General features: G+C 49.3%; 1 protein-coding gene across 1 annotated transcript in view; it reads left to right on the top strand.

The window, feature by feature from the left end:
- The window catches only part of LOC139383137 (small G protein signaling modulator 2-like), a 121,267-nt gene that overhangs the window by 82,256 nt on the left and 14,011 nt on the right, over window positions 1-25,000 (top strand). Inside the window, exons 10-17 of the mRNA XM_071127492.1 lie at window positions 464-627; window positions 5,818-5,944; window positions 6,604-6,741; window positions 17,237-17,393; window positions 17,694-17,758; window positions 19,179-19,324; window positions 24,487-24,615; window positions 24,811-24,987. Of these exons, the coding sequence (XP_070983593.1) occupies window positions 464-627; window positions 5,818-5,944; window positions 6,604-6,741; window positions 17,237-17,393; window positions 17,694-17,758; window positions 19,179-19,324; window positions 24,487-24,615; window positions 24,811-24,987 (1,103 nt within the window). The remainder of the gene's footprint in view (window positions 1-463; window positions 628-5,817; window positions 5,945-6,603; window positions 6,742-17,236; window positions 17,394-17,693; window positions 17,759-19,178; window positions 19,325-24,486; window positions 24,616-24,810; window positions 24,988-25,000) is intronic.

Below are 25,000 nucleotides of genomic sequence, written 5' to 3'. Positions count from 1 at the left end.
TGACCAGGGCCCATAGGGAATAGGGTGCTATTTGACCAGGGCCCATAGGGAATAGGGCGGAGGGCAGAGGACAGAAGGGCGGGAGGGCAGAAGGGCAGAGGACAGAAGGGCGGAAGGACAGAAGGGCGGAAGGACAGAAGGGCGGAGGGCAGAAGGGCGGGAGGGCAGAAGGGCGGAGGGCAGAACGGCGGGAGGGCAGCAGGACAGAAGGGCGGGAGGGGCGGAGGGCAGACGGGTGGGAGGGCAGACGGGCGGAGGGCAGAAGGGTGGAGGGCGGAGGGCAGAAGGGTGGAGGGCAGACGGGCGGAGGGCAGAAGGGGGGAGGGCAGACGGGCGGAGGGCAGGAGGATGGAGGATATAGCTGCTCAAGTTTCCTCATTTACCTTAGTGACTCCCTTTATACTGCTCCTCTCAAATTATTAATATTATTCCCCCCCCCCCCCCCACACACACACACACGCAGCGGACTGTGGTGGGACTTTGGTTCTGGTTAGTCAGGATGGTATCCAGCACCCCCCACTCCACTTCCCCCCCGGCGGCCACCTCCTGGCCTTCCTGTCCTGCCTGGAGACGGGCCTGCTGCCCCGCGGTCATCTGGAGCCTCCACTCTGGAGCCAGAGAGGCAAGGTAAGACCTGGTCTCAGAACAGATCTGATACTATAGAGCCACCACTCTGGAGCCAGAGAGGCAAGGTAAGACCTGGTCTCAGAACAGATCTGATACTATAGAGCCACCACTCTGGAGCAAGAGAGGCAAGGTAAGACCTGGTCTCAGAACAGATATAATACTATAGAGGTGATTGCTATTAAAAACTGGCCTCAGACAGATGTAGTACAATACTATATAAAGAGAGACGTCAGTTAAGTAGTAAGTGCGTGTTACTAAGACCTGACTCCAGAACAGATTTAACACCACTCTGGTCACAGAAAGGTAAAGGGATGACCATTATTTATTTTTTATTTCTCCTTTATTTAACCAGGTAGGCCAGTTCAGAACACCTTTATTTAACCAGGTAGGCCAGTTGAGAACAAGTTCTCATTTACAACTGCGACCTGGCCAAGATAAAGCAAAGCAGTGTGACAAAAAACACAGAGTTACACATAAACAAACGTACAGTCAATAACACAATAGAAAAATCTATGTACAGTGTGTGCAAATGTAGACGAGTAGGGAGGTAAGGCAATAAATAGGCCATTGAGTTGAAATAATTACAATGTAGCATTAACACTGGAGTAATAGATGTGCAGATGATGATGTGCAAGTAGAAATACTGGGGTGCAAAAGAGCAAGAGGGTAAGTAATAACATGGGGATGAGGTAGTTGGGTGTGTTATTTACAGATGTGACAGTCAAGCAGTTAGCTGCTCTGACATCTGATGCTTAAAGTTAGAGGGAGATATAAGACTCCAGCTTCAGTGATTTTTGCAATTCGTTCCAGTCATTGGCAGCAGACTAGAAGGAAAGATTAGAAGGAAAGGCGACCAAAGGAAGTGTTGGCTTTGGGGATGACCAGTGAGATATACCTGCTGGAGCGCGTGCCATGGGTGGGTGATGCTATGGTGACCAGCGAGCTGCGATAAGGCGGGACTTTACCTAGCAAAGACTTGTAGATGACCTGGAGCCAGTGGGTTTGGCGACGGATATGTAGTGAGGGCCAGCCAACGAGAGCATACAGGTCGCAGTGGTGGGTGGTATATGGAGCTTTGGTGACAATACGGATTGCACTGTGATAGACTACATCCAGTTTGCTGAGTAAAGTGTTGGGGGCTATTTTGTAAATGACATCGCCAAAGTCGAGGATCGGAAGGATAGTCAGTTTTACGAGGGTATGCTTGGCAGCATGAGTGAAGGAGGCTTTTGTTGCGGAATAGGAAGCCAATTCTAGATTTAATTTTGGATTGGAGATGCTTAATGTGAGTCTGGAAGGAGAGTTTACAGTCTAACCAGACACCTAAGTATTTGTAGTTGTCCACATTTTCTAAGTCAGAACCGTCCAGAGTAGTGATGCTAGTCGGGCGGGAGGGTGCAGGCAGCAATCTGTTGAAGAGCATGCATTTAGTTTTACTAGAATTTAAAAGCAGTTGGAGGCCACGGAAGGAGAGTTGTATGGGGTTGAAGCTCGTTTGGAGGTTTGTTAGCACAGTGTCCAAAGAAGGGCCAGATGTATACAGAATGGTGTCGTCTGTGTAGAGGTGGATAAGAAAATCACCAGCAGCAAGAGCGACATCCTTCATATATACAGAGAAGAGAGTCGGCCCGAGAATTGAACCCTGTGGCACCCCCATAGAGATTGCCAGAGGTTCGGACAACAGGCCCTCTGATTTGACCCACTGAACTCTATCTGAGAAGTAGTTAGTGAACCAGGCGAGGCAGTCATTAAAGAAACCAAGGCTGTTGAGTCTGTTGATAAGAATGTGGTGATTGACAGTCGAAAGCCTTGGCCATGTCAAGGAATACGGCTGCACAGTACTGTCTATTATCGATGGCGGTTATGATATCGTTTAGGACCTTGAGCGTGGCTGAGGTGCACCCATGACCAGCTCGTAAACCAGATTGCATAGCGGAGAAGGTACGGTGGGATTCGAAATGGTCGGTGATCTGTTTATTAACTTGGCTTTCGAAGACTTTAGATAGGCAGGGTAGGATGGATATAGGTCTGTAACAGTTTGGGTCTAGAGTGTCTCCCCCTTTGAAGAGGGGGATCACCGCGGCAGCTTTCCAATCTTTGGGGATCTCAAACAATACGAAAGAGAGGTTGAACAGGGAACAATTTCAACGGGTAATTTTAGGAAGAGAGGATCCAGATTGTCTAGCCCAGCTGATTTGTAGGGATCCAGATTTCAGCTGTCTGGATTTGGGTGAAGGAGAAGTGGGGGGGGGGGGGGGGGGGGGGGGGTTTCTGCAGGGGGTGCAGGGCTGTTGACTGGGGTAGGGATTGGCAGGTGGAAAGCCAGCCGTAGAAAAATGCTTATTGAAATTTTCCTAACTGAGATGTTGGCCGGGTAGGCGTAGCCAGGTGGCCAGCCGTAAAAAATGGCTTATTGAAATGATCGATTATTGTAGATTTATCAATGTTTCATATCCTCAGTGCAGCTGGGAGGAGGTTATCTTATTCCCCAAAAATGTAGACACTAAAGTCCATGGAGAATAAGTGCTACAGGAAGCAAATTTCTGTTTGAAAAAGCTAGCCTTAGCTTTCCTAAGTGACTGAGTATATTGGTTCCTGACTTCCCTGAGAAGTTGCATATCATGGGGGCTATTCGATGCTAATGCAGAACGCCACAGGATGTTTTTGTGCTGGTCAAGGGCAGTCAAGTCTGGGGTGAACCAAGGGCTATATCTGTTCTTAGTTCTACATTTGCTTAATGGGGCTTATTTAAGATGGAGAGGAAATCACTTTTACATAATAACTAGGCATTCTCTACTGACGGGAGGAGGTCAATATCCTTCCAGGATACCCGGGCCAGGTCGATTAGAAAGGCCTGCTCGCAGAAGTGTTTTAGGGAGCGTTTGACAGTGATGAGGGGTGGTTGTTTGACCACGGACCCATTACGCACGCAGGCAATGAGGCAGTGATTGCTGAGATCCTGGTTGAAGACAGCAGAGGTGTATTTAGAGGGTAGGTTGGTCAGGATGATATCTATGAGGGTGCCCATGGTTACGGATTTAGGGTTGTACCTGGTAGGTTCCTAAGATGATTTGTGTGAGATTGAGGGCATCTATCTTAGATTGTAGGATGGCTGGGGTGTTAAGAATGTCCCAGTTTAGCTCGCCTAACATTACGAACTCTGAAGATATATGGGGGGCAATCAGTTCACATATTGTGTCCAGGGCACAGCTGGGGGCAGAGGGTGGTCTATAACAGCGGCAATGGTGAGAAACTTGTTTCTGGAAAGGTGGATTTTTAAAAGTAGAAGCTCGAATTGTTTGGGCACAGACCTGGATAGTAAGACAGCCTACACCTACGACTATAATAATTAAAATATATATAATTTAATAATTATAGTATAATATATATAATATAATAAAAATGATAATATATATAATATAAATAATATAATATAATAACTATAATTATAATATAATATAGTAGTTAGAATATAATATATATATAATAATAATTATAATATAATATATAATATAATAATTATAATATAATGCTCAAAAAAATAAAGGGAACACTAAAATAACACATCCTAGATCTGAATGAATGAAATATTCTTATTAAATACTTTTTTCTTTACATAGTTGAATGTGCTGACAACAAAATCACACAAAAATTATCAATGGAAATCAAATTTATCAACCCATGGAGGTCTGGATTTTGAGTCACACTCAAAATTAAAGTGGAAAACCCCACTACAGGCTGATCCAACTTTGATGTAATGTCCTTAAAACAAGTCAAAATGAGGCTCAGTAGTGTGTGTGGCCTCCACGTGCCTGTATGACCTCCCTACAACGCCTGCGCATGCTCCTGATGAGGTGGCGGATGGTCTCCTGAGGGATCTCCTCCCAGACCTGGACTAAAGCATCTGCCAACTACTGGACAGTCTGTGGTGCAACGTGGCGTTGGTGGATGGAGCGAGACATGATGTCCCAGATGTGCTCAATTGGATTCAGGTCTGGGGAACGGGCGGGCCAGTCCATAGCATCAATGCCTTCCTCTTGCAGGAACTGCTGACACACTCCAGCCACATGAGGTCTAGCATTGTCTTGCATTAGGAGGAACCCAGGGCCAACCGCACCAGCATATGGTCTCACAAGGGGTCTGAGGATCTAGTCTCGGTACCTAATGGCAGACAGGCTACCTCTGGCAAGCACATGGAGGGCTGTGCGGCCCCCCAAAGAAATGCCACCCTACACCATGACTGACCCACCGCCAAACTGGTCATGCTGGAGGATGTTGCAGGCAGCAGAACGTTCCCCACGGTGTCTCCAGACTCTGTCACGTCTGTCACATGTGCTCAGTGTGAACCTGCTTTCATCTGTGAAGAGCACAGGGCGCCAGTGGCGAATTTGCCAATCTTGGTGTTCTCTGGCAAATGCCAAATGTCTTGCACGGTGTTGGGCTGTAAGCACAACCCCTACCTGTGGACGTCGGGCCCTCATACCACCCTCATGGAGTCTGTTTCTGACCGTTTGAGCAGACACATGCACATTTGTGGCCTGCTGGAGGTCATTTTGCAGGGCTCTGGCTGTGCTATATATATCATATATAGTATATATATACGCCCAATTTTTAAGTTTTTGATTTGTTAAAAAAGTTTGAAATATCCAATAAATGTCGTTCCACTTCATGATTGTGTCCCACTTGTTGTTGATTCTTCACAAAAAAATACAGTTTTATATCTTTATGTTTGAAGCCTGAAATGTGGCAAAAGGTCGCAAAGTTCAAGGGGGCCGAATACTTTCGCAAGGCACTGTAATTATAATATATATAATATGTGTCATTTCGCAGACACTTGTCCAAAGCGACTTACAGCCATGCAGTATATGTTTTACGTACGGGTGGTCCTGGGAATCGAACCCACTACCCCGGCATTACAAGCACCATGCTCTACCAACTGAGTCACACAGCAAAACCATAAATACAGTGATCTAGTATACATAAACTATAAATTGTTGCCGACTCCTGCGACAGTGTATAATGTGTATGTATGTATGTATGTATGTATGTGTGTATGTGTGTATGTGTGTATGTATGTATGTGTGTATGTATGTGTGTATGTATGTATGTATGTATGTATGTATGTATGTGTGTGTGTGTGTGTGTGTGTGTGTGTGTGTGTGTGTGTGTGTGTGTGTGTGTATATTCTAGGGTAAGGTGTTTCCTAAGGTAAGGAAGAGGACCAGCACAGTCAGGCTGGTAGATCAGGAGGGAGAGGAGCAGACTGCAGCTGACTATGTGTTCCGTATCGTCTATCCTGGACACCACCACGACTCCAGTGAGTTACCCCCTCCTTCCAATACACACACACACACACACACACACACACACACACACACACACACACACACACACACACACACACACACACACACACACACACACACACACTGTAGAGACTGTAAACTGTAGAGACTGTAAACTGTAGAGACTGTAAGCTGTAGAGACTGTAAGCTGTAGAGACTGTAAACTGTAGAGGCTGTAAACTGTAGAGGCTGTAAACTGTAGAGGCTGTAAGCTATAGAGACTTTAAGCTGTAGAGACTGTAAGCTGTAGAGACTGTAAACTGTAGAGACTGTAAACTGTAGAGGCTGTAAACTGTAGAGGCTGTAAGATATAGAGACTGTAAGCTATAGAGACTGTAAGCTGTAGAGACTGTAAACTGTAGAGACTGTAAACTGTAGCGACTGTAAACTGTAGAGGCTGTAAACTGTAAAGACTGTAAACTGTAGAGGCTGTAAACTGTAGAGACTGTAAACTGTAGAGGCTGTAAACTGTAGAGGCTGTAAGATATAGAGACTGTAAGCTATAGAGACTGTAAGCTGTAGAGACTGTAAGCAGTGACCATAAACTACCACCACACCACCAGGCCTGTAGATGGCGCTGTGTAATATATTTAACTGTGTGATCTGTGTGTATTATTACCTGGTTATATAGCAGTGACCATAAACTACCACCACACCACGGGCAGCCGTGCTCCCTCGCTGGATGATGATGAAGAGGAAGAGGATAGACTCCAGGCTATGATCTCAATGATCTGTTGGCGGAACCTCACAGATCCTAATGTCATGAAAGGTTTTTATCTATCATCTGACACCCCACCCCCACCCCCTTACAAACTTCACTACCCACAATTCACCTCCTGGTCCATCCCTCCCATCTAAACCTCTGTGTGTCTCTTTGTCCCCATGGCCTTATCCAACCGTGCAGGGTAGGTTAGAGCGTGTATGGTTGGCTGCTTGGGAGAGTTAGAGAGGGGAGAGAGGATGGCTGTGGAGTATACGCTCTCTCTTTAATACAAAATGACAAAACTAGAGACCGGGGGGAGGGGGGGGGGGGGAGAGAAGGAGAGGAAAAGAGAGGGAGAGAGAGAGAGGAAGGACAGAAATGGGAGGAGGGGGAGACGAACATGAAGCCAATCCGATGTAAGTGATTCATACCGTAGCCTAGTTACCTGAAGCACCCTTCATTCAGCATTGGCGTCAACATTCCCCTGTAGGAACCTTGAATCAGCGGACTGCTTGTACTTCTGTAGATCATACCATAGAGACAGAACCATTCATTAAATTGCCAGGGTAAAAGGCTCTACGCATCGATGTACTACTGGACAGTGCATTCGGAAAGTATTCAGACTTTTTGCACATGTTGTTACGTTACAGTCTTAATCTAAAATGGATGTCAGCAGTCTACACACAATACCCCCAAAAATGACAAAGCAAAAACAGGTTTTTTTTTTGACATTTTTGCAAATGTATTAAACTGTTTAAACAGAAAGATATTCTGACCCTTTTCTATGAGACTCATAATTGAGTTCAGGTGCATCCTGTTTCCAATGATCATCCTTGAGATGTTTCTACAACTTGATTGGAGTTCACCTGTGGTAAATTACATGGATTTGGACATGATTTGGAAAGGCACACACCTGTCTATATAAGGTCCCACAGTTGACAGTGCATGTCAGAGCAAAAACCAAGCCGTGAGGTGGAAGGAATAGTCCGTAGAGCTCCGAGACAGGATTGTGTTGAGGTACAGATCTGGGGAAGGGTACCAAAACATTTCTTCAGCATTGAAGGTCCCCAGGAACACAGTGGCCTCCAACATTCTTAAATGGAAGAAGTTTGGAACCACCAAGACTCTTCCTAGAGCTGGCTGCCTGGGAAATCGGGGGAGAAGGGCCTTGATCACTGAGGTGACCAAGACTCCGATGGTCACTCTGACAGAGTTCTAGAGTTCCTCTGTGGAGATGGGCGAACCTTCCAGAAGGACAACCATATCTACAGCACTCCAAAAATCACGCCTTTATGGTAGAGTGGCCAGACGGAAGCCACTCCTCAGTTAAAGGCACATGACAGCCTGCTTGAAGTTTGCCATAAGGCACCTAAAGGACTCAGACCATGAGAAACAAGATTCTCTGGTCTGATGAAAACAAGATTGAATTCTTTGGCCTGAATGCCGAGCGTCACATCTGGAGGAAACCTGGCACCATCCCTACGGTGAAGCATGGTGGTGGCAGCATCATGCTGTGGGGATGTTTTTCAGTGGCAGGGACTGGGAGACTAGTCAGGATCAAGGGAAGATGAACGGAGCAAAGTACAGGGAGATCCTTGATGAAAACCTGCTGCAGAGCGCTCAGGACCTGACTGGGGCGAAGGTTCACCTTCCAACAGGGCAACCACCCTAAGCACACAGCCAAGACAACGCCAGAGTGGCTTCGGGACAAGTCTCTGAATGTCCTTGAGTGGCCAAGCCAGAGCCCAGACTTGAACCCGATTGAACATCTCTGGAGAGACCTGAAAAATAGCTGTGCAGCAACACTCCCCATCCAACCTGACAGAGCTTGAGAGGATCTGCAGAGAATAATGGGAGAAACTCCCCAAATACAGGCGTGCCAAGCTTGTAGCGTCATACCCCAGGAAGACTCAAGGCTGTAATCGCTGCCAAAGGTGCTTCAACAAAGTACTGAGTAAAGGGTTTGAATACTTATGTAAATGTCATATTTCAGTTTTTTATTTGTAGTAAATTAGCAACATTTTCTAAAAAACAGTTTTTATTTTGTCATTATAGGGTTCTCTGTGACGATTGTTTTTCCCCCCTCATCAATTTAATACATTTTAGAATAAGGCTGATATGTGACTAAATGTGGAAAAAGTCAAAGGATCTGAAAACTTTCCGAATATAAACCCTAGATTGCAGAATGTGGTGTATTGGCCATTGAGAGGTTTTGAAGCCACCGATCGGCCATTTTGATACTCCCCAGTAGGAAACAGTCCTCCATAGTAATGAATGGAATTCTACACTATTTCAATGTAAAGTTTCAAGGACAGAATTATGCCTTTAAGTATTTTGTTGTTGTTGTTGTTAGGACAGTAATCAAAAAAAAAAATGGTACTCTAGTCCCAGTTCTGATGGTCCTCTCCTCTCAGTGGGGTAGTACCATGTTGGTCCCAGTTCTGATGGTCCTCTCCTCTCAGTGGGGCAGTACCATGTTGGTCCCAGTTCTGATGGTCCTCTCCTCTCAGTGGGGTAGTACCATGTTGGTCCCAGTTCTGATGGTCCTCTCCTCTCAGTGGGGCAGTACCATGTTGGTCCCAGTTCTGATGGTCCTCTCAGTGGGGCAGTACCATGTTAGTCCCAGTTCTGATGGTCCTCTCCTCTCAGTGGGGCAGTACCATGTTGGTCCCAGTATGATGGTCCTCTCCTCTCCTCTCAATGGGGCAGTACCATGTTGGTCCCAGTTCTGATGGTCCTCTCCTCTCAGTGGGGCAGTACCATGTTAGTCCCAGTATGATGGTCCTCTCCTCTCAGTGGGGCAGTACCATGTTGGTCCCAGTTCTGATGGCCCTCTCCTCTCAGTGGGGCAGTACCATGTTGGTCCCAGTATTATGGTCCTCTCCTCTCAGTGGGGCAGTACCATGTTGGTCCCAGTATTATGGTCCTCTCCTCTCAGTGGGGCAGTACCATGTTAGTCCCAGTTCTGATGGTCCTCTCAGTGGGGCAGTACCATGTTGGTCCCAGTTCTGATGGTCCTCTCCTCTCAGTGGGGCAGTACCATGTTGGTCCCAGTTCTGATGGTCCTCTCCTCTCAGTGGGGCAGTACCATGTTGGTCCCAGTTCTGATGGTCCTCTCCTCTCAGTGGGGCAGTACCATGTTGGTCCCAGTATGATGGTCCTCTCCTCTCAGTGTAGCAGTACCATGTCGGTCCCAGTATGATGGTCCTCTCCTCTCAGTGGGGCAGTGCCATGTTGGTCCCAGTATGATGGTCCTCTCCTCTCAGTGGGGCAGTACCATGTTGGTCCCAGTATGATGGCCCTCTCCTCTCAGTGGGGCAGTACCATGTTGGTCCCAGTTCTGATGGTCCTCTCCTCTCAGTGAGGCAGTACCATGTTAGTCCCAGTTCTGATGGTCCTCTCAGTGGGGCAGTACCATGTTAGTCCCAGTATGATGGTCCTCTCAGTGGGGCAGTACCATGTTGGTCCCAGTATGATGGTCCTCTCAGTGGGGCAGTACCATGTTGGTCCCAGTATGATGGTCCTCTCCCCTCATTGGGGCAGTACCATGTTGGTCGCAGTATGATGGTCCTCTCCTCTCAGTGGGGTAGTACCATGTTAGTCCCAGTATTATGGTCCTCTCCTCTCAGTGGGGCAGTACCATGTTAGTCCCAGTATTATGGTCCTCTCCTCTCAGTGTAGCAGTACCATGTCGGTCCCAGTATGATGGTCCTCTCCTCTCAGTGGGGCAGTACCATGTCGGTCCCAGTATGATGGTCCTCTCCTCTCAGTGGGGCAGTACCATGTTGGTCCCAGTATGATGGTCCTCTCCTCTCAGTGGGGCAGTACCATGTTGGTCCCAGTATGATGGTCCTCTCCTCTCAGTGGGGCAGTACCATGTTGGTCCCAGTATGATGGTCCTCTCCTCTCAGTGGGGCAGTACCATGTTGGTCCCAGTATTATGGTCCTCTCCTCTCAGTGGGGCAGTACCATGTTGGTCCCAGTATGATGGTCCTCTCCTCTCAGTGGGGCAGTACCATGTTGGTCCCAGTATGATTGTCCTCTCCTCTCAGTGGGGCAGTACCATGTCGGTCCCAGTATGATGGTCCTCTCCTCTCAGTGGGGCAGTACCATGTCGGTCCCAGTATGATGGTCCTCTCCTCTCAGTGGGGCAGTACCATGTTGGTCCCAGTATGATGGTCCTCTCCTCTCAGTGGGGCAGTACCATGTTGGTCCCAGTATGATGGTCCTCTCCTCTCAGTGGGGCAGTACCATGTTGGTCCCAGTATGATGGTCCTCTCCTCTCAGTGGGGCAGTACCATGTTGGTCCCAGTATGATGGTCCTCTCCTCTCAGTGGGGCAGTACCATGTTGGTCCCAGTATGATGATCCTCTCCTCTCAGTGGGGCAGTACCATGTTAGTCCCAGTATGATGGTCCTCTCCTCTCAGCACTGTTGGGTTCTGGGACACAAATAAATGCTTTGATAATTGACTCTGTTTTTCTTTTTGCACTTTTGGTTTGGTTCACTATACCCTTCACTATACCCTTCACTATACCCTTCACTATACCCTTCACTATACCCTTCACTATACCCTTCACTATACCCTTCACTATACCCTTCACTATACCCTTCACTATACCCTTCACTATACCCTTCACTATACCCTTCACTATACCCTTCTCTTTGCTGTCTAGTTTTTGTTCTGGCTCCGTTGTCTTCATTTATGTTCACTGCAGCATGCCTGACGAATTTGCATGTGAGATATGTAGCAACCAGTTTCATTTTGTTTTAATAGAATGTGTTAAAAAAATGTGTATATATATCATTTCTTTCTTTCTTTCTTTCTTTCTTTGCTCTGATTTAGTTCTGTCCTCTTCCTCTGTTAGTGCAGTCGTTTTTTCTGCGATGCTGTTCACTGTAATTCTTCACTAACCCAGGTCGTGCCCTCGTCCCTTCCATTGTGACGGCTAGGTCCTGTGGGGTTCCGCAGTAGTAGAGACATCGACAAAACTTTGGTTCCTACCCTGTCACACTTTGGTTCCTACCCTGTCACACTTTGGTTCCTACCCTGTTCCACGTTGGTTCCTACCCTGTTCCACGTTGGTTCCTACCCTGTTACACTTTGGCTCCTACCCTGTTACACTTTGGTTCCTACCCTGTCACACTTTGGTTCCTACCCTGTTCCACATTGGTTCCTACCCTGTTACACTTTGGTTCCTACCCTGTTACACTTTGGTTCCTACCCTGTCAAACTTTGCGTCCTACCCTGTTCCACGTTGGTTCCTACCCTGTCACACGTTGGTTCCTACCCTGTTACATGTTGGTTCCTACCCTGTCACACTTTGGTTCCTACCCTGTTCCACGTTGGTTCCTACCCTGTTACACGTTGGTTCCTACCCTGTTACATGTTGGTTCCTACCCTGTCACACTTTGGTTCCTACCCTGTTACACTTTGGTTCCTACCCTGTCACACTTTGGTTCCTACCCTGTTACACTTTGGTTCCTACCCTGTCACACTTTGGTTCCTACCCTGTCAAACTTTGGTTCCTACCCTGTTACACTTTGGTTCCTACCCTGTTCCACATTGGTTCCTACCCTGTTCCACGTTGGTTCCTACCCTGTTCCACGTTGGTTCCTACCCTGTTCCACGTTGGTTCCTACCCTGTTCCACGTTGGTTCCTACCCTGTTCCACGTTGGTTCCTACCCTGTTCCACTTTGGTTCCTACCCTGTCCCACGTTGGTTCCTACCCTGTTCCACGTTGGTTCCTACCCTGTTCCACGTTGGTTCCTACCCTGTTACACTTTGGTTCCTACCCTGTTCCACGTTGGTTCCTACCCTGTCACACGTTGGTTCCTACCCTGTTCCACGTTGGTTCCTACCCTGTTACACGTTGGTTCCTACCCTGTTCCACGTTGGTTCCTACCCTGTTATACGTTGGTTTCCTACCCTGTTACAATTTGGTTTCCTACCCTGTTACACTTTGGTTCCTACCCTGTCACAGTATCGTTATGTCAAGGGCTTGCATTACCAAAAACCCTAAAGTCACTTCCTGTTGAACCTGTTGAACTGAATTCAATTTGGCCCCCAAAAAAATACCTTTTCTCGGGAGTGTGAATGCGAGGTCTCCTGTCCAGGCAGCATGTTATGTTTTATCATTTTAATTTCATGGTTTTTCTGCTGAACAGTCAAAGAGCAGCTACTCATATTTATAACAGATCATCAGCTCCATCCTGAAGAATTAAGGTGAAGAGCATTTCTTTAATGTTTACATTTTTCTGATTCTTTATACTTTTGGTTTACCCTCATCCTTTTAGTTTTAGAGGAGCTTTTCTGTTGTTATGTTCTGGCTTTATGCTTCCTGCATGGCCTGAGATCCCCGCTGCCCTGTCTCTCTCCTCCTGGTCCTTCTCCTCTCCTCTCCTCCTGGCCTTCTCCTCCTGTCCCTCTCCTCTCCTCCTGTCCTTCTCTCCTCCTGGCCCTCTCCTCTCCTCCTAGCCCTCTCCTCTCCTCCTGGCCTTCTCCTCTCCTCCTGGTCCTTCTCTCCTCCTGCCCTGTCTCTCTCCTCCTGGTCCTTCTCCTCTCCCACTCTCCTCTCCTCCTGGTCCTTCTCCTCTCCTCTCCTCCTGGCCTTCTCCTCCTGTCCCTCTCCTCTCCTCCTGTCCTTCTCTCCTCCTGGCCCTCTCCTCTCCTCCTGGCCCTCTCCTCTCCTCCTGGCCCTCTCCTCTCCTCCTGGCCCTCTCCTCTCCTCCTGGCCTTCTCCTCTCCTCCTGGTCCTTCTCTCCTCCTGCCCTGTCTCTCTCCTCCTGGTCCTTCTCCTCTCCCACTCTCCTCTCCTCCTGGTCCTTCTCCTCTCCTCTCCTCCTGGTCCTTCTCCTCTCCCACTCTCCTCTCCTCCTGGCCTTCTCCTCTCACGCTCTCCTCCTGGCCTTCTCCTCTCACGCTCTCCTCCTGGCCTTCTCCTCTCACACTCGCATCTCCTCCTGGCCTTCTCCTCTCCCGCTCTCCTCTCCTCCTGGCCTCCTCTCACACTCTCCTCTCCTCCTGGTCCTTCTCCTCTCCCACTCTCCTCTCCTCCTGGCCTTCTCCTCTCACGCTCTCCTCCTGGCCTTCTCCTCTCCCGCTCTCCTCTCCTCCTGGTCCTTCTCCTCTCCCACTCTCCTCTCCTCCTGGCCTTCTCCTCTCATGCTCTCCTCCTGGCCTTCTCCTCTCCCGCTCTCCTCTCCTCCTGGTCCTTCTCCTCTCCTCCTGGCCTCCTCTCCTCTTGGTCTTCTCCACTCCCCCTCTCCTCTCCTCCTGGTCCTTCTCCTCTCCTCCTGGCCTCCTCTCCTCTTGGTCTTCTCCACTCCCGCTCTCGTCTCCTCCTGGTCTTCTCCTCTCCCGCTCTCCTCTCCTCTTGGTCTTCTCTCCTCTCCTAATGTTTTTTTGGCTCTTGTGGAGCTGGTCTGTTCTCCATGTTGTCTTCTCTCTGCCCCAGCATGCTCTGCTCTGTCTGCTCGCTTCCTTCCGTTGGTTTCCAAAACTCTCGCTTCCTATTCATTTCCATGTTTTTGTTTATTCTCAGTATAATATGTGTTTTATGATGCCTGTCTGACTCACTTACGGACAATCACATACATAAATGTATACCTCATCTACAGTGGAAGTCGGAAGTTTACATACACCTTAGCCAACTACATTTAAACTCAGTTTTTCACAATTCCTGACATTTAATCTTAGTAAAAATTCCCTGTTTTAGGTCAGTTAGGGTCACCACTTTATTTTAAGAATGTGAAATGTCAGAATAATAGTAGAGAATGATTTATTTCAACTTTTATTTCTTTCATCACATTCCCACTGGGTCAGAAGTGTACATACACTCAATTAGTATTTGGTAGCATTGCCTTTAAATTGTTTAACTTGGGTCAAACGTTTTGGGTAGCCTTCCACAAGCTTCCCACAATAAGTTGGGTGTATTTTGGCCCGTTCCTCCTGACAGAGCTGGTGTAACTGAGTCAGGTTTGTAGGCCTCCTTGCTCACACATGCTTTTTCAGTTCTGCCCACAAATGTTCTATAGGATTGAGGTCAGGGCTTTGTGATGGCCACTCCAATACCTTGACTTTGTTGTCCTTAAGCCATTTTGCCACAACTTTGGAAGTATGCTTGGGGTCATTGTCCATTTGGAAGACCCATTTGCGACCAAGCTTTAACTGATGTCTTGAGATGTTGCTTCAATATGTCCACATAATTTTCCTGCCTCATGATGCCATCTATTTTGTGAAGTGCACCAGTCCCTCCTTCAGCAAAGCACCCCCACAACATGATGCTGCCACCCTCGTGCTTCATGGTTGGGATGGTGTTCTTCGGCTTGCAAGCCTCCCCCTTTATCCTCCAAACATAACAATGGTCATTATGGCCAAACAGTTCTATTTTTGTTTCATCAGACCAGAGAACATTTCTCCAGAATGTACGATTTTTATGGCGGTTTTGGAGCAGTGGCTCCTTCCTTGCTGAGCGGCCTTTCAGGTTATGTTGATATAGGACTCGTATTACTGTGGATATAGATACTTTTGTACCTGTCTCCTCCAGCATCTTCACAAGGTCCTTTGCTGTTGTTCTGGGATTGATTTTCACTTTTCTCACCAAAGTACGTTCATCTCTAGAAGACAGAACGCGTCTTCTTCCTGAGCGGTATGACGGTTGCGTGGTCCCATGGTGTTTATACTTGTGTACTATTGTTTGTACAGATGAACGTGGTACCTTCAGGCGTTTGGAAATTGCTCCCAAGGATGAACGAGACTTGTGGAGGTCTACAATTTTTTTTCTGAGATTTTGGCTGATTTCTTTTGATTTTTCCGTGATGTCAGGCAAAGAGGCACTGAGTTTGAATGTAGACCTTGAAATACATCCACAGGTACACCTCCAATTGACTCAAATAATGTCAATTAGCCTATCAGAAGCTTCTAAAGCCATGACATCATTTTCTGGAATTTTCCAAGCTGTTTAAAGGCACAGTCAACTTAGTGTATGTAAACTTCTGACCCACTGGAATTGTGACACAGTGAATTATAAGTGAAATAATCTGTCTGTAAACAATTGTTGGAACAATGACTTGTGTCGTGCACAAAGTAGATGTCCTAACCGACTTGACAAAACTATAGTTTGTTAACAACCAATTTGAGGAGTGGTTGAAAAACGAGTTTTAATGACTCCAACCTAAGTGAAAACTGTAAACTTCCGACTTCAACTGTATTTGAGCAAAATGACAAATACAATATTTGAAAAAAGCAATTTCTTTTTTTAAACACATGAATCTGAAATCGATAAAGAGAGAAATCTCTCTCTACCTTAATGAATTGATGTCATGTACAGTAACAGATAATGCCATTGTAGCCAAGGGATGTTAGCTAGATTAGTTTAGTGTCTCAGAGCACCTTTAATCTTTTCTGTCCCTACTTATTGTTTGATCTCCTTTCTCGCTGTTGTACTTCCCATTTCTCTCTCTCTCCATCGTTACTCTCTCCCTTCTCTGTCCATCCATCTCTCTCTCTCTCTCTCTCTATTCTCCTTCTCTCTCCATTCTCCCCTCTCCCCCTCTCTCCATCCTCCCTCTCTCCATCCTCCCTCTCTCCATCCTCCCTCTCTCCATCCTCCCTCTCTCCATCCTCCCTCTCCCTCTCCATTCTCCCTCTCTCCATCCTCTCTCTCTCCATTCTCCCCTCTCCCTCTCTCTCCATCCTCCCTCTCTCCATCCTCCCTCTCTCCATCTCTCTCCATCTCCCATCTCTCTCCATCTCCCATCTCTCTCTCTCTCCCTCTCTCTTCATTCTCCCTCTCTCTCCATCTCCCCTCTCCCTCTCTCTCCATCACTCTCCATCCTCCCTCTCTCTCTCCCTATTTCCCCCCCCATCTCCCCTCTCCCCCCTCCCTCTCTCTCTCCCCCTCTCTCCACCCTCCCTCTCTCCATCCTCCCTCTCCCTCTCTCTTCATTCTCCCTCTCTCCATCCTCTCTCTCCATCCTCCCCTCTCCCTCTCTCCATCCTCCCTCTCTCCATCCTCCCTCTCTCCATCTCCCCTCTCCCTCTCTCTTCATTCTCCATCTCTCTCCATCTCCCCTCTCTTCATTCTCCATCTCTCTCCATCTCCCATCTCCATCTCTCTCTCCCTCTCTTCATTCTCCCTCTCTCTCCATCTCCCCTCTCCCTCTCTCTCCATCCTCCCTCTCTCTCTCCCTATTTCCCCCCATCTCCCCTCTCTCTCCATTCTCCATCCTCCCTCTCTCTCTCTCTCCCCCATCTCCCCTCTCCCTCTCTCCATTCTCCATTCTCCATCCATCTCCCCTCTCCCTATTCTCTCTCTCTCTCCCCCCCATCTCCCCTCTCCCTATTCTCTCTCTCTCTCTCTCTCTCTCTCTCCCCCCCATCTCTCTCTCTCTCCCCCCCCCCCCATCTCCCTCTCTCTCTCTCTCCCCCCCCCCATCTCCCTCTCTCCCCCCCCATCTCACCCTCTCTCTCTCTCCCCCCCCCCCCATCTCACCCTCTCTCTCGCTCTCTCCCCCCCCCCCCCATCTCCCCCTCTCCCTATTCTCTCTCCCCCTCCAGACCATGGGGAGATGATGGACATCCAGGGAGCCTATACGGGAGGCAGCCCGTCGTCATGGCATCAGGCAGCAGACATGTCGTCATGTCTGTGTTGCTCCACAGGGGGCAGTAATGTCTCCTTGGAAAACCCTGCAGGCTGCACCTGCATCCATGACCGGTGAGAATACACACACACACACACACACACTCACACATGGACACACACTCACACACACATGGACACACACTCACACTCACACACACATGGACACACACACACACAAGAACATGGACTCACACAACTAACGAATTCACACATACATGCATGCACACATACAGAGTCCGTTACTCACACAGAGTCCGTTACTCACACAGAGTCCGTTACTCACACAGAGTCCTGATTCATCACATCATTATTTGATAACCTGAACTCATGCTATCATCATCTCACCGTTGTGCGTGTGTTTCCTGTTTCCAGTATCCCTCTGAAGATGCTGTGCAAGAATATGAAAAGGCAGATCTTGTCCAGGGCATTCTACGGATGTAAGTCTGTCTGTGTTCTTTTTCTCAAAGTAGTTTGTTTCTCAGTTCCCTGTTTAGTCAGAAAGGGAGAGATCTCCTGTCTTCTTTTGTCTTTCTTTCTCTCCACTCCTTCCTTCCTGTCTCCCTCCCTCCCTACCCCGCTCCCTCCCTCCCTACCCCGGTCCCTCCCTCCCTCCCTACCCCGCTCCCTCCCTCCCTCCCTACCCCGCTCCCTCCCTCCCTCCCCCGCTCCCTCCCTACCTCCCTACCCCGCTCCCTCCCTCCCTCCCTCCCTCCCTCCCTCCCTCCCTCCCCCCTCCCTCCCTCCCCCGCTCCCTCCCTCCCTCCCTCCCTACCCCGCTCCCTCCCTACCCCGCTCCCTCCCTCCCTCCCCCGCTCCCTCCCTCCCTACCCCGCTCCCTCCCTCCCTACCCCGCTCCCTACCTCCCTACCCCACTCCCTCCCTCCCTACCCCGCTCCCTCCCTCCCTACCCCGCTCCCTCCCTACCCCGCTCCCTCCCTCCCTCCCCCGCTCCCTCCCTACCCCGCTCCCTCCCTCCCTACCCCGCTCCCTCCCTACCCCGCTCCCTCCCTCCCCCGCTCCCTCCCTACCCCGCTCCCTCCCTCTCTACCCCGCTCCCTCCCTCCCTCCCTCCCTACCCCGCTCCCTCCCTCCCTCCCTCCCTACCCCGGTCCCTCCCTCCCTACCCCGCTCCCTCCCTCCCTCCCCCGCTCCCTCCCTACCCCGCTCCCTCCCTCCCTCCCTACCCCGGTCCCTCCCTCCCTACAACGCTCCCTCCCTCCCTCCCTACCCCGCTCCCTCCCTCCCTCCCTACCCCGCTCCCTCCCTCCCTACCCCGCTCCCTCCCTCCCTACCCCGCTCCCTCCCTCCCTCCCCTGCTCCCTCCCTACCCCGCTCCCTCCCTCCCTACCTACCCCGCTCCCTCCCTCCCTCCCTACCCCGCTCCCTCCCTCCCCCCCTACCCCGCTCCCTCCCTCCCCCCCACCCCGCTCCCTCTTTCCCCCCGCTCCCTCCGCCCCGCTCCCGCTCCCTCCCTCCCTCCCTCCCTCCCCCGCTCCCTCCCTCCCTCCCTACCCCACCCCGCTCCCTCCCTTCCTCCCTACCCCGCTCCCTCCCTCCCCCCCTACCCCGCTCCCTCTTTCCCCCCGCTCCCTCCGCCCCGCTCCCGCTCCCTCCCTTCCTCCCTACCCCGCTCCCTCCCTCCCCCTCTACCCCGTTCCCTCTTTCCCCCCGCTCCCTCCGCCCCGCTCCCGCTCCCTCCCTCCCTCCCTCCCTACCCCGCTCTCTCCCTCCTCCCCTCTCTCCCTCCACCTTCCTCCCCCGCTCCCTCCTCCCCTCTCTCCCTCCTCCCTCCTCCCCTCTCTCCCTCCTCCCCTCTCTCCCTCCTCCCCTCTCTCCCTCCTTCCCTTCCTCCCCCAGGGCTGGCCTACTGTCGACATCTGTCCACGGTCCGTACCCACTTGTCGGCACTGGTCAGCCACAACATTGTCCTTCCTGACAAACCTTGCGAGGCATCGGGGGGACTGAGCAGAGACGTGTGGAGAAAGTACCAGAAAGACTGCAAGGTGGGTTAGTGGCTGGCTGGGTGGGTGGGCGGCTAAATGGACGGCTGGGTGGCTAGCAATGTGGCTGGGTGGATGGCTGGGTGGCTGGCTGACTGACTGGCTGCGTGGACGGCTAGGTGGCTGGCTATGTGGATGGCTGTGTAGCTGGCTGACTGGCTGGGTGGATGGCTGGCTGACTGGCTGGGTGGATGGCTGGGTGGATGGCTGACTGACTGGCTGCGTGGATGGCTGTGTAGCTGGCTGGCTGGCTATGTGGATGGCTGGGTGGGTGGATGGCTGGGTGGGTGGATGGCTGCGTGGCTGACTGGCTGGCTGGGTGGGTGGCTGGTGTAATGTTGCAGCTTGTCCTCTAAAAGGGGTCAACATAAACATCACTCTATGCTCAGTAATCACATTCAAGAGGGTTGGGGGTAGCTATGAGAGACACGAGAAGGTTGGAGGTAGGTATGAGAGATATGAGAGAGTTGGGGGTAGCTATGAGAGACAGGAGAGGGTTGGGGGTAGCTATGAGAGACAGGAGAGGGTTGGGGGTAGCTATGAGAGACAGGAGAGGGTTGGGGGTAGCTATGAGAGACAGGAGAGGGGTTGGGGGTAGCTATGAGAGACACGAGAGGTTTGGGGGTAGCTATGAGAGACAGGAGAGGGTTGGGGGTAGTAGCTATGAGAGACACGAGAGGGTTGGGGGTAGTAGCTATGAGAGACACGAGAGGGTTGGGGGTAGCTATGAGAGACATGAGAGGGGTGGGGTAGTAGCTATGAGAGGTCGGAGGGGGTTGGGGGTAGCTGTGAGAGATACGAGAAAGACATGAGGTTGGGGGTAGCTATGAGAGACACGAGAGGGTTGGGGGAAGTTATGAGAGACAGGAGAGGTTTGGGGGTAGCTGTGAGAGATATCCAGGATCCAGTTGCAGAGGGAGGTGTTTAGTCCCAGAGTCCTTAGCTTAGTGATGAGCTTTGTGGGCACTATGGTGTTTAACTCTGAGCTGTAGTCAAGGAACCGCATTCTCACATAGGTGTTCCTTTTGTCCAGGTGAGAAAGGGCAGTGTGGAGTGCGATTGAGATTACGTCATCTGTGGATCGGGGCGGTATGCTGGTATGTTGGGGCGGTATGCGAATTGGAGTGGGTCTAGGGTGGAGGTGATATGGTCCTTGACTAGTCTCTCAAAGCACTTCATGATGACAGAAGTGAGTGCTACGAGGCGGTAGTCATTTAGCTCAGTTACCTTAGCTTTCGTGGGCACAGAAACAATGTTGGCCCTCTTGAAGCATGTGGGAACAGCAGACTGGGATAAGGATTGATTGAATATGTCCGTAAACACACCAGCCAGCTGGTCTGCGCATGCTCTGAGGACGCGGCTGGGGATGCCGTCTGGGCCTGCAGCCTTGCGAGGGTTAACACGTTTAAATGTTTTACTCACGTTGGCTGCAGTGAAGGAGAGCCCGCAGGTTTTGGTAGCGGGCCGTATCAGTGCCACTGTATTGTCCTCAAAGCGAGCAAAGAAGTTGTTTAGTCTGTCTGGGAGCGAGACATCATGGTCCGCGACGGGGCTGGTTTTTCTTTTGTAGTCCGTGATTGACTGTAGACCCTGCCACATACCTCTCGTGTCTGAAAAGCAGTGGTTCGCGCTTTCAGTTTTGCGCGAATGCTGCCATCAATCCACGGTTTCTGGTTGGGGAATGTTTTAATAGACGCTGTGGGTACAACATCACCGATGCACTTGCTAATAAACTCGCTCACCGAAGCATATTCATCAATGTTGTTGTTCGCCGCTATGTGGAACATATCCCAGTCCACGTGATCGAAGCAATCTTGAAGCGTGGAATTCTATAGGTCGGACCAGCGTTGAACAGACCTGAGCACGGGTGCTTCCTGTTTTAGTTTCTGTCTATAGGCTTTGAGCAACAAAATGGAGTCGTGGTCAGCTTTTCCGGAAGGGGGGCGGGGGAGGGCTTTATATGCGTCACGGAAGTTAGAATAACAATGATCCAGGGTTTTGCCAACCCGGGTTGCGCAATCGATATGCTGGTACAATTTAGGGAGCCTTGTTTTTAGATTAGCCTTGTTATTGTCCTGTTGAAAAACAAATGATAGTCCCACTAAACGTAAACCAGATGGGATGGCGTATCGCTGCAGAATACTGTGGTAGCCATGCTGGTTAAGTGTGCCTTGAATTCTAAATAAATCACTGACAGTGTCACCAGCAAAGCACCCTCACACCTCCTCCATGCTTCACGGTGGAAACCACACATTCGGAGATCATCCGTTCACCCACACTGTGTCTCACAAAGACACGGCGGTTGGAATCAAAAATCTCAAATTTGGACTCATCAGACCAAAGGACAGATTTCCACCAGTCTAATGTCCATTGCTCGTGTTTCTTGGCCCAAGCTAGTCTCTTCTTCTTATTGGCGTCCTTTAGTAGTGATTTCTTTGCTGCAATTCAACCATTGAAGGCATGATTCACGCAGTCTCCTCTGAACAGTTGATGTTGAGATGTGTCTGTTATTTAATCTCTGTGAAGCTTTTATTTGGGCTGCAATCGGAGGTGCAGTTAACTCTAATGAATTTGAGAGCCAGTTTCACCATAGCGCTTGATGGTGTTTGCAACTGCGCTTGAGGAAACTTTAAAAGTTATTGAAATTTTCCGGATTGACTGACCTTGTCTTAAATTAATGATGGACTGTCGTTTCTCTTTGCTTATTTGAGCTGTTCATGCCAGCTTTACTGATCTGAATCATTGTCTTGGTCTCTCTCTCTACTGTTCTGTCTCATAGCTTTTAGCCGTACCCTTATCCCACTCCTCCTCTGTTCCTCTGGTGATGTAGATGTGAATCCAGGCCCTGCAGTTCCTAGCTCCACTCCTATCCCCCAGGCGCTCTCTTTTGATGACTTCTGTAACCATAATAACCTTGGTTTCATGCATGTTAAAATTAGAAGCCTCCTCCCTAAGTTTGTTTTATTCACTGCTTTAGCACACTCTGCCAACCCGGATGTTCTAGCCGAGTCTGAATCCTGGCTTAGGAAGACCACCAAAAACTATGAAATCTCCATCCCTAACTATAACATTTTCAGACAAGATAGAACGGCCAAATGGGGGCGGGGTTGCCATCTACTGCAGAGATAGCCTGCAGAGTTCTGTCCTACTATCCAGGTCTGTACCCAAACAATTTGAACTTCCACCTCTCTAAAAACGTCTCTCACTGTTGCCACCTGCTATAGACCACCCTCTGTCCCCAGCTGTGCTCTGGACACCATATGTGAACTGATTGCCCCCCATCTATCTTCAGAGCTCGTGCTGCTAAGTGACCTAAACTGGAACATCCTTAACACCCCAGCCATCCTACAATCTAAGCTTGATGCCCTCAATCTCACACAAATTATCAATGAACCTACCAGGTACCACCCCAAAGCCTTTAACACGGGCACCCTCATAGATATCATCCTGACCAACTTGCCCTCTAAATACACCTCTGCTGTTTTCAACCAAGATCTCAGTGATCATTGCCTCGCTGACCCATCCGTAATGGGTCAGCGGTCAAACTACCTCCACTCATCACTGTCAAACTCTCCCTGAAACACTTCAGCAAGCAGCTCTTTCTAATTGACCTGGCCCGGGTATCCTGGATGGATATTGACCTCATCCCGTCAGTAGAAGATGCCTGGTTATTTTGTTTTAAATGCCTTCCTAACCATCTTAAATAAACATGCCCCATTCAAGAAATTTTGAACCAGGAACAAATATAGCTCTTGATTCTCTCCAGACCTGACTGCCCTTAACTAGCACAAAAACATCCTATGGCGTTCATTAGCATCGAACAGCCCCGGTGATATGCAACTTTTCAGGGAAGTTAGAAACCATTATACACAGGCAGTTAGAAAAGCCAAGCCTAGCTTTTTCAAGCGGAAATTTGCTTCCTGCAACACAAACTCAAAAAAGTTCTGGGACACTGTAAAGTCCATGGAGAATAAGAACACCTCCTCCCAGCTGCCCACTGCACTGAGGATAGGAAACTCTGTCACCACCGATAAATCCACTATAATTGTAAATTTCAATAAGCATTTTTCTACGGCTGGCCATGCTTTCCACCTGGCTACCCCTACCCCGGTCAACAGCACTGCACCCCCCACAGCAACTCACCCAAGCCTTCCCCATTTCTCCTTCTCCCAAATCCAGTCAGCTGATGTTCTGAAAGAGCTGCAAAATCTGGACCCCTACAAATCAGCCGGGCTAGACAATCTGGACCCTCTCTTTCTAAAATTATCTGCCAAAAATTGTTGCAACCCCTATTACTAGCCTGTTCAACCTCTTTCGTGTCGTCTGAGAGTCCCAAAGATTGGAAAGCAGCTGCGGTCATCCCCCTCTTCAAAAGGGGGGACACTCTAGACCCAAACTGCTACAGACCTATATCCATCCTACCCTGCCTTTCTAAAGTCTTCAAAAGCCAAGTCAACAAACAGATTACCGACCATTTCAAATCCCACCGCACCTTCTCCTCTATGCAATCTGGTTTCCGAGCTGGTCATGGGTGCACCTCAGCCACGCTCAAGGTCCTAAACGATATCTTAACCGCCACCGATAAGAAACATTACTGTGCAGCCGTATTCATTGACCTGGCAAAGGCTTTCGACTCTGTCAACCACCACATCCTCATCGGCAGACTCGATAGCCTTGGTTTCTCAAGTAATTGCCTCGCCTGGTTCACCAACTACTTCTCTGATAGAGTTCAGTTGTCAGAGCAGCTCACAAATTACTGCACCTGTACATAGCCCATCTATAATTTAGCCCAAACAACTACCTCTTCCCCTACTGTATTTATTTATTTATTTTGCTCCCCATTATTTTTATTTCCACTTTGCACATTCTTCCACTGCAAATCTACCATTCTAGTTTTTTACTTGCTATATTGTATTTACTACGCCACCATGGCCTTTACCTCCCTTATCTCACCTCATTTGCTCACATTGTATATAGACTTATTTTTCTACTTTATTATTGACTGTATGTTTGTTTTACTCCATGTGTAACTCTGTGTTGTTGTATTGTGTCGAACTGCTTTGCTTTATCTTGGCCAGGTCACAGTTGTAAATGAGAACTTGTTCTCAACTAGCCTATCTGGTTAAATAAAGGTAAAATAAAATTAATTGTCTCTCTTTCTCTAGAACTATAAGGAGTTGGAGTTGTTGTGGCTGGTGTATTACGGAGGTGTACAGCATGACATCAGGAAGGAAGTCTGGCCCTTCCTGCTGGGTCACTACAAGTTTGGCATGGGCAAGAAGGACATGAGCCAGGTAGCTAACAATACGTATGTCTCTCTGTCTCTGTGTTTTAAGATCTGGCCACATGTACCCCACCAGAGACAGGGTTCAATAGTTGTTTCAACTTCTTCCTTCCTGTCTTCCCACTTTACTGTAACCCCCTCTCAGTTTCCAAATGTCATAAATATATTTATAATAAACATCTTGTCATACCGTGTTGGTCTGTAGATGGATGAGAGGATCGGTGCACGGTACCAGCAGGTGATGAAGGAGTGGAAGGCCTGCGAGGTGATCGTCAAGCAGAGAGAGAAAGAGATGCATTCGGCCATCTTTGCTAATCTGTCTTCAGGAAGCAGTATAGAGAGCCACGTCCTCAGACACAGAGACTCCACTCTCTGCAATGAGGTGGGTTGGTTGG

This window comes from Oncorhynchus clarkii, chromosome 24, assembly GCF_045791955.1.
Source record: "Oncorhynchus clarkii lewisi isolate Uvic-CL-2024 chromosome 24, UVic_Ocla_1.0, whole genome shotgun sequence".
Classification (NCBI taxonomy): Eukaryota; Metazoa; Chordata; class Actinopteri; order Salmoniformes; family Salmonidae; genus Oncorhynchus; species Oncorhynchus clarkii.
Note: the sequence above shows the minus strand (reverse complement) of the source record. Positions and strands in the feature narration are given on the sequence as shown.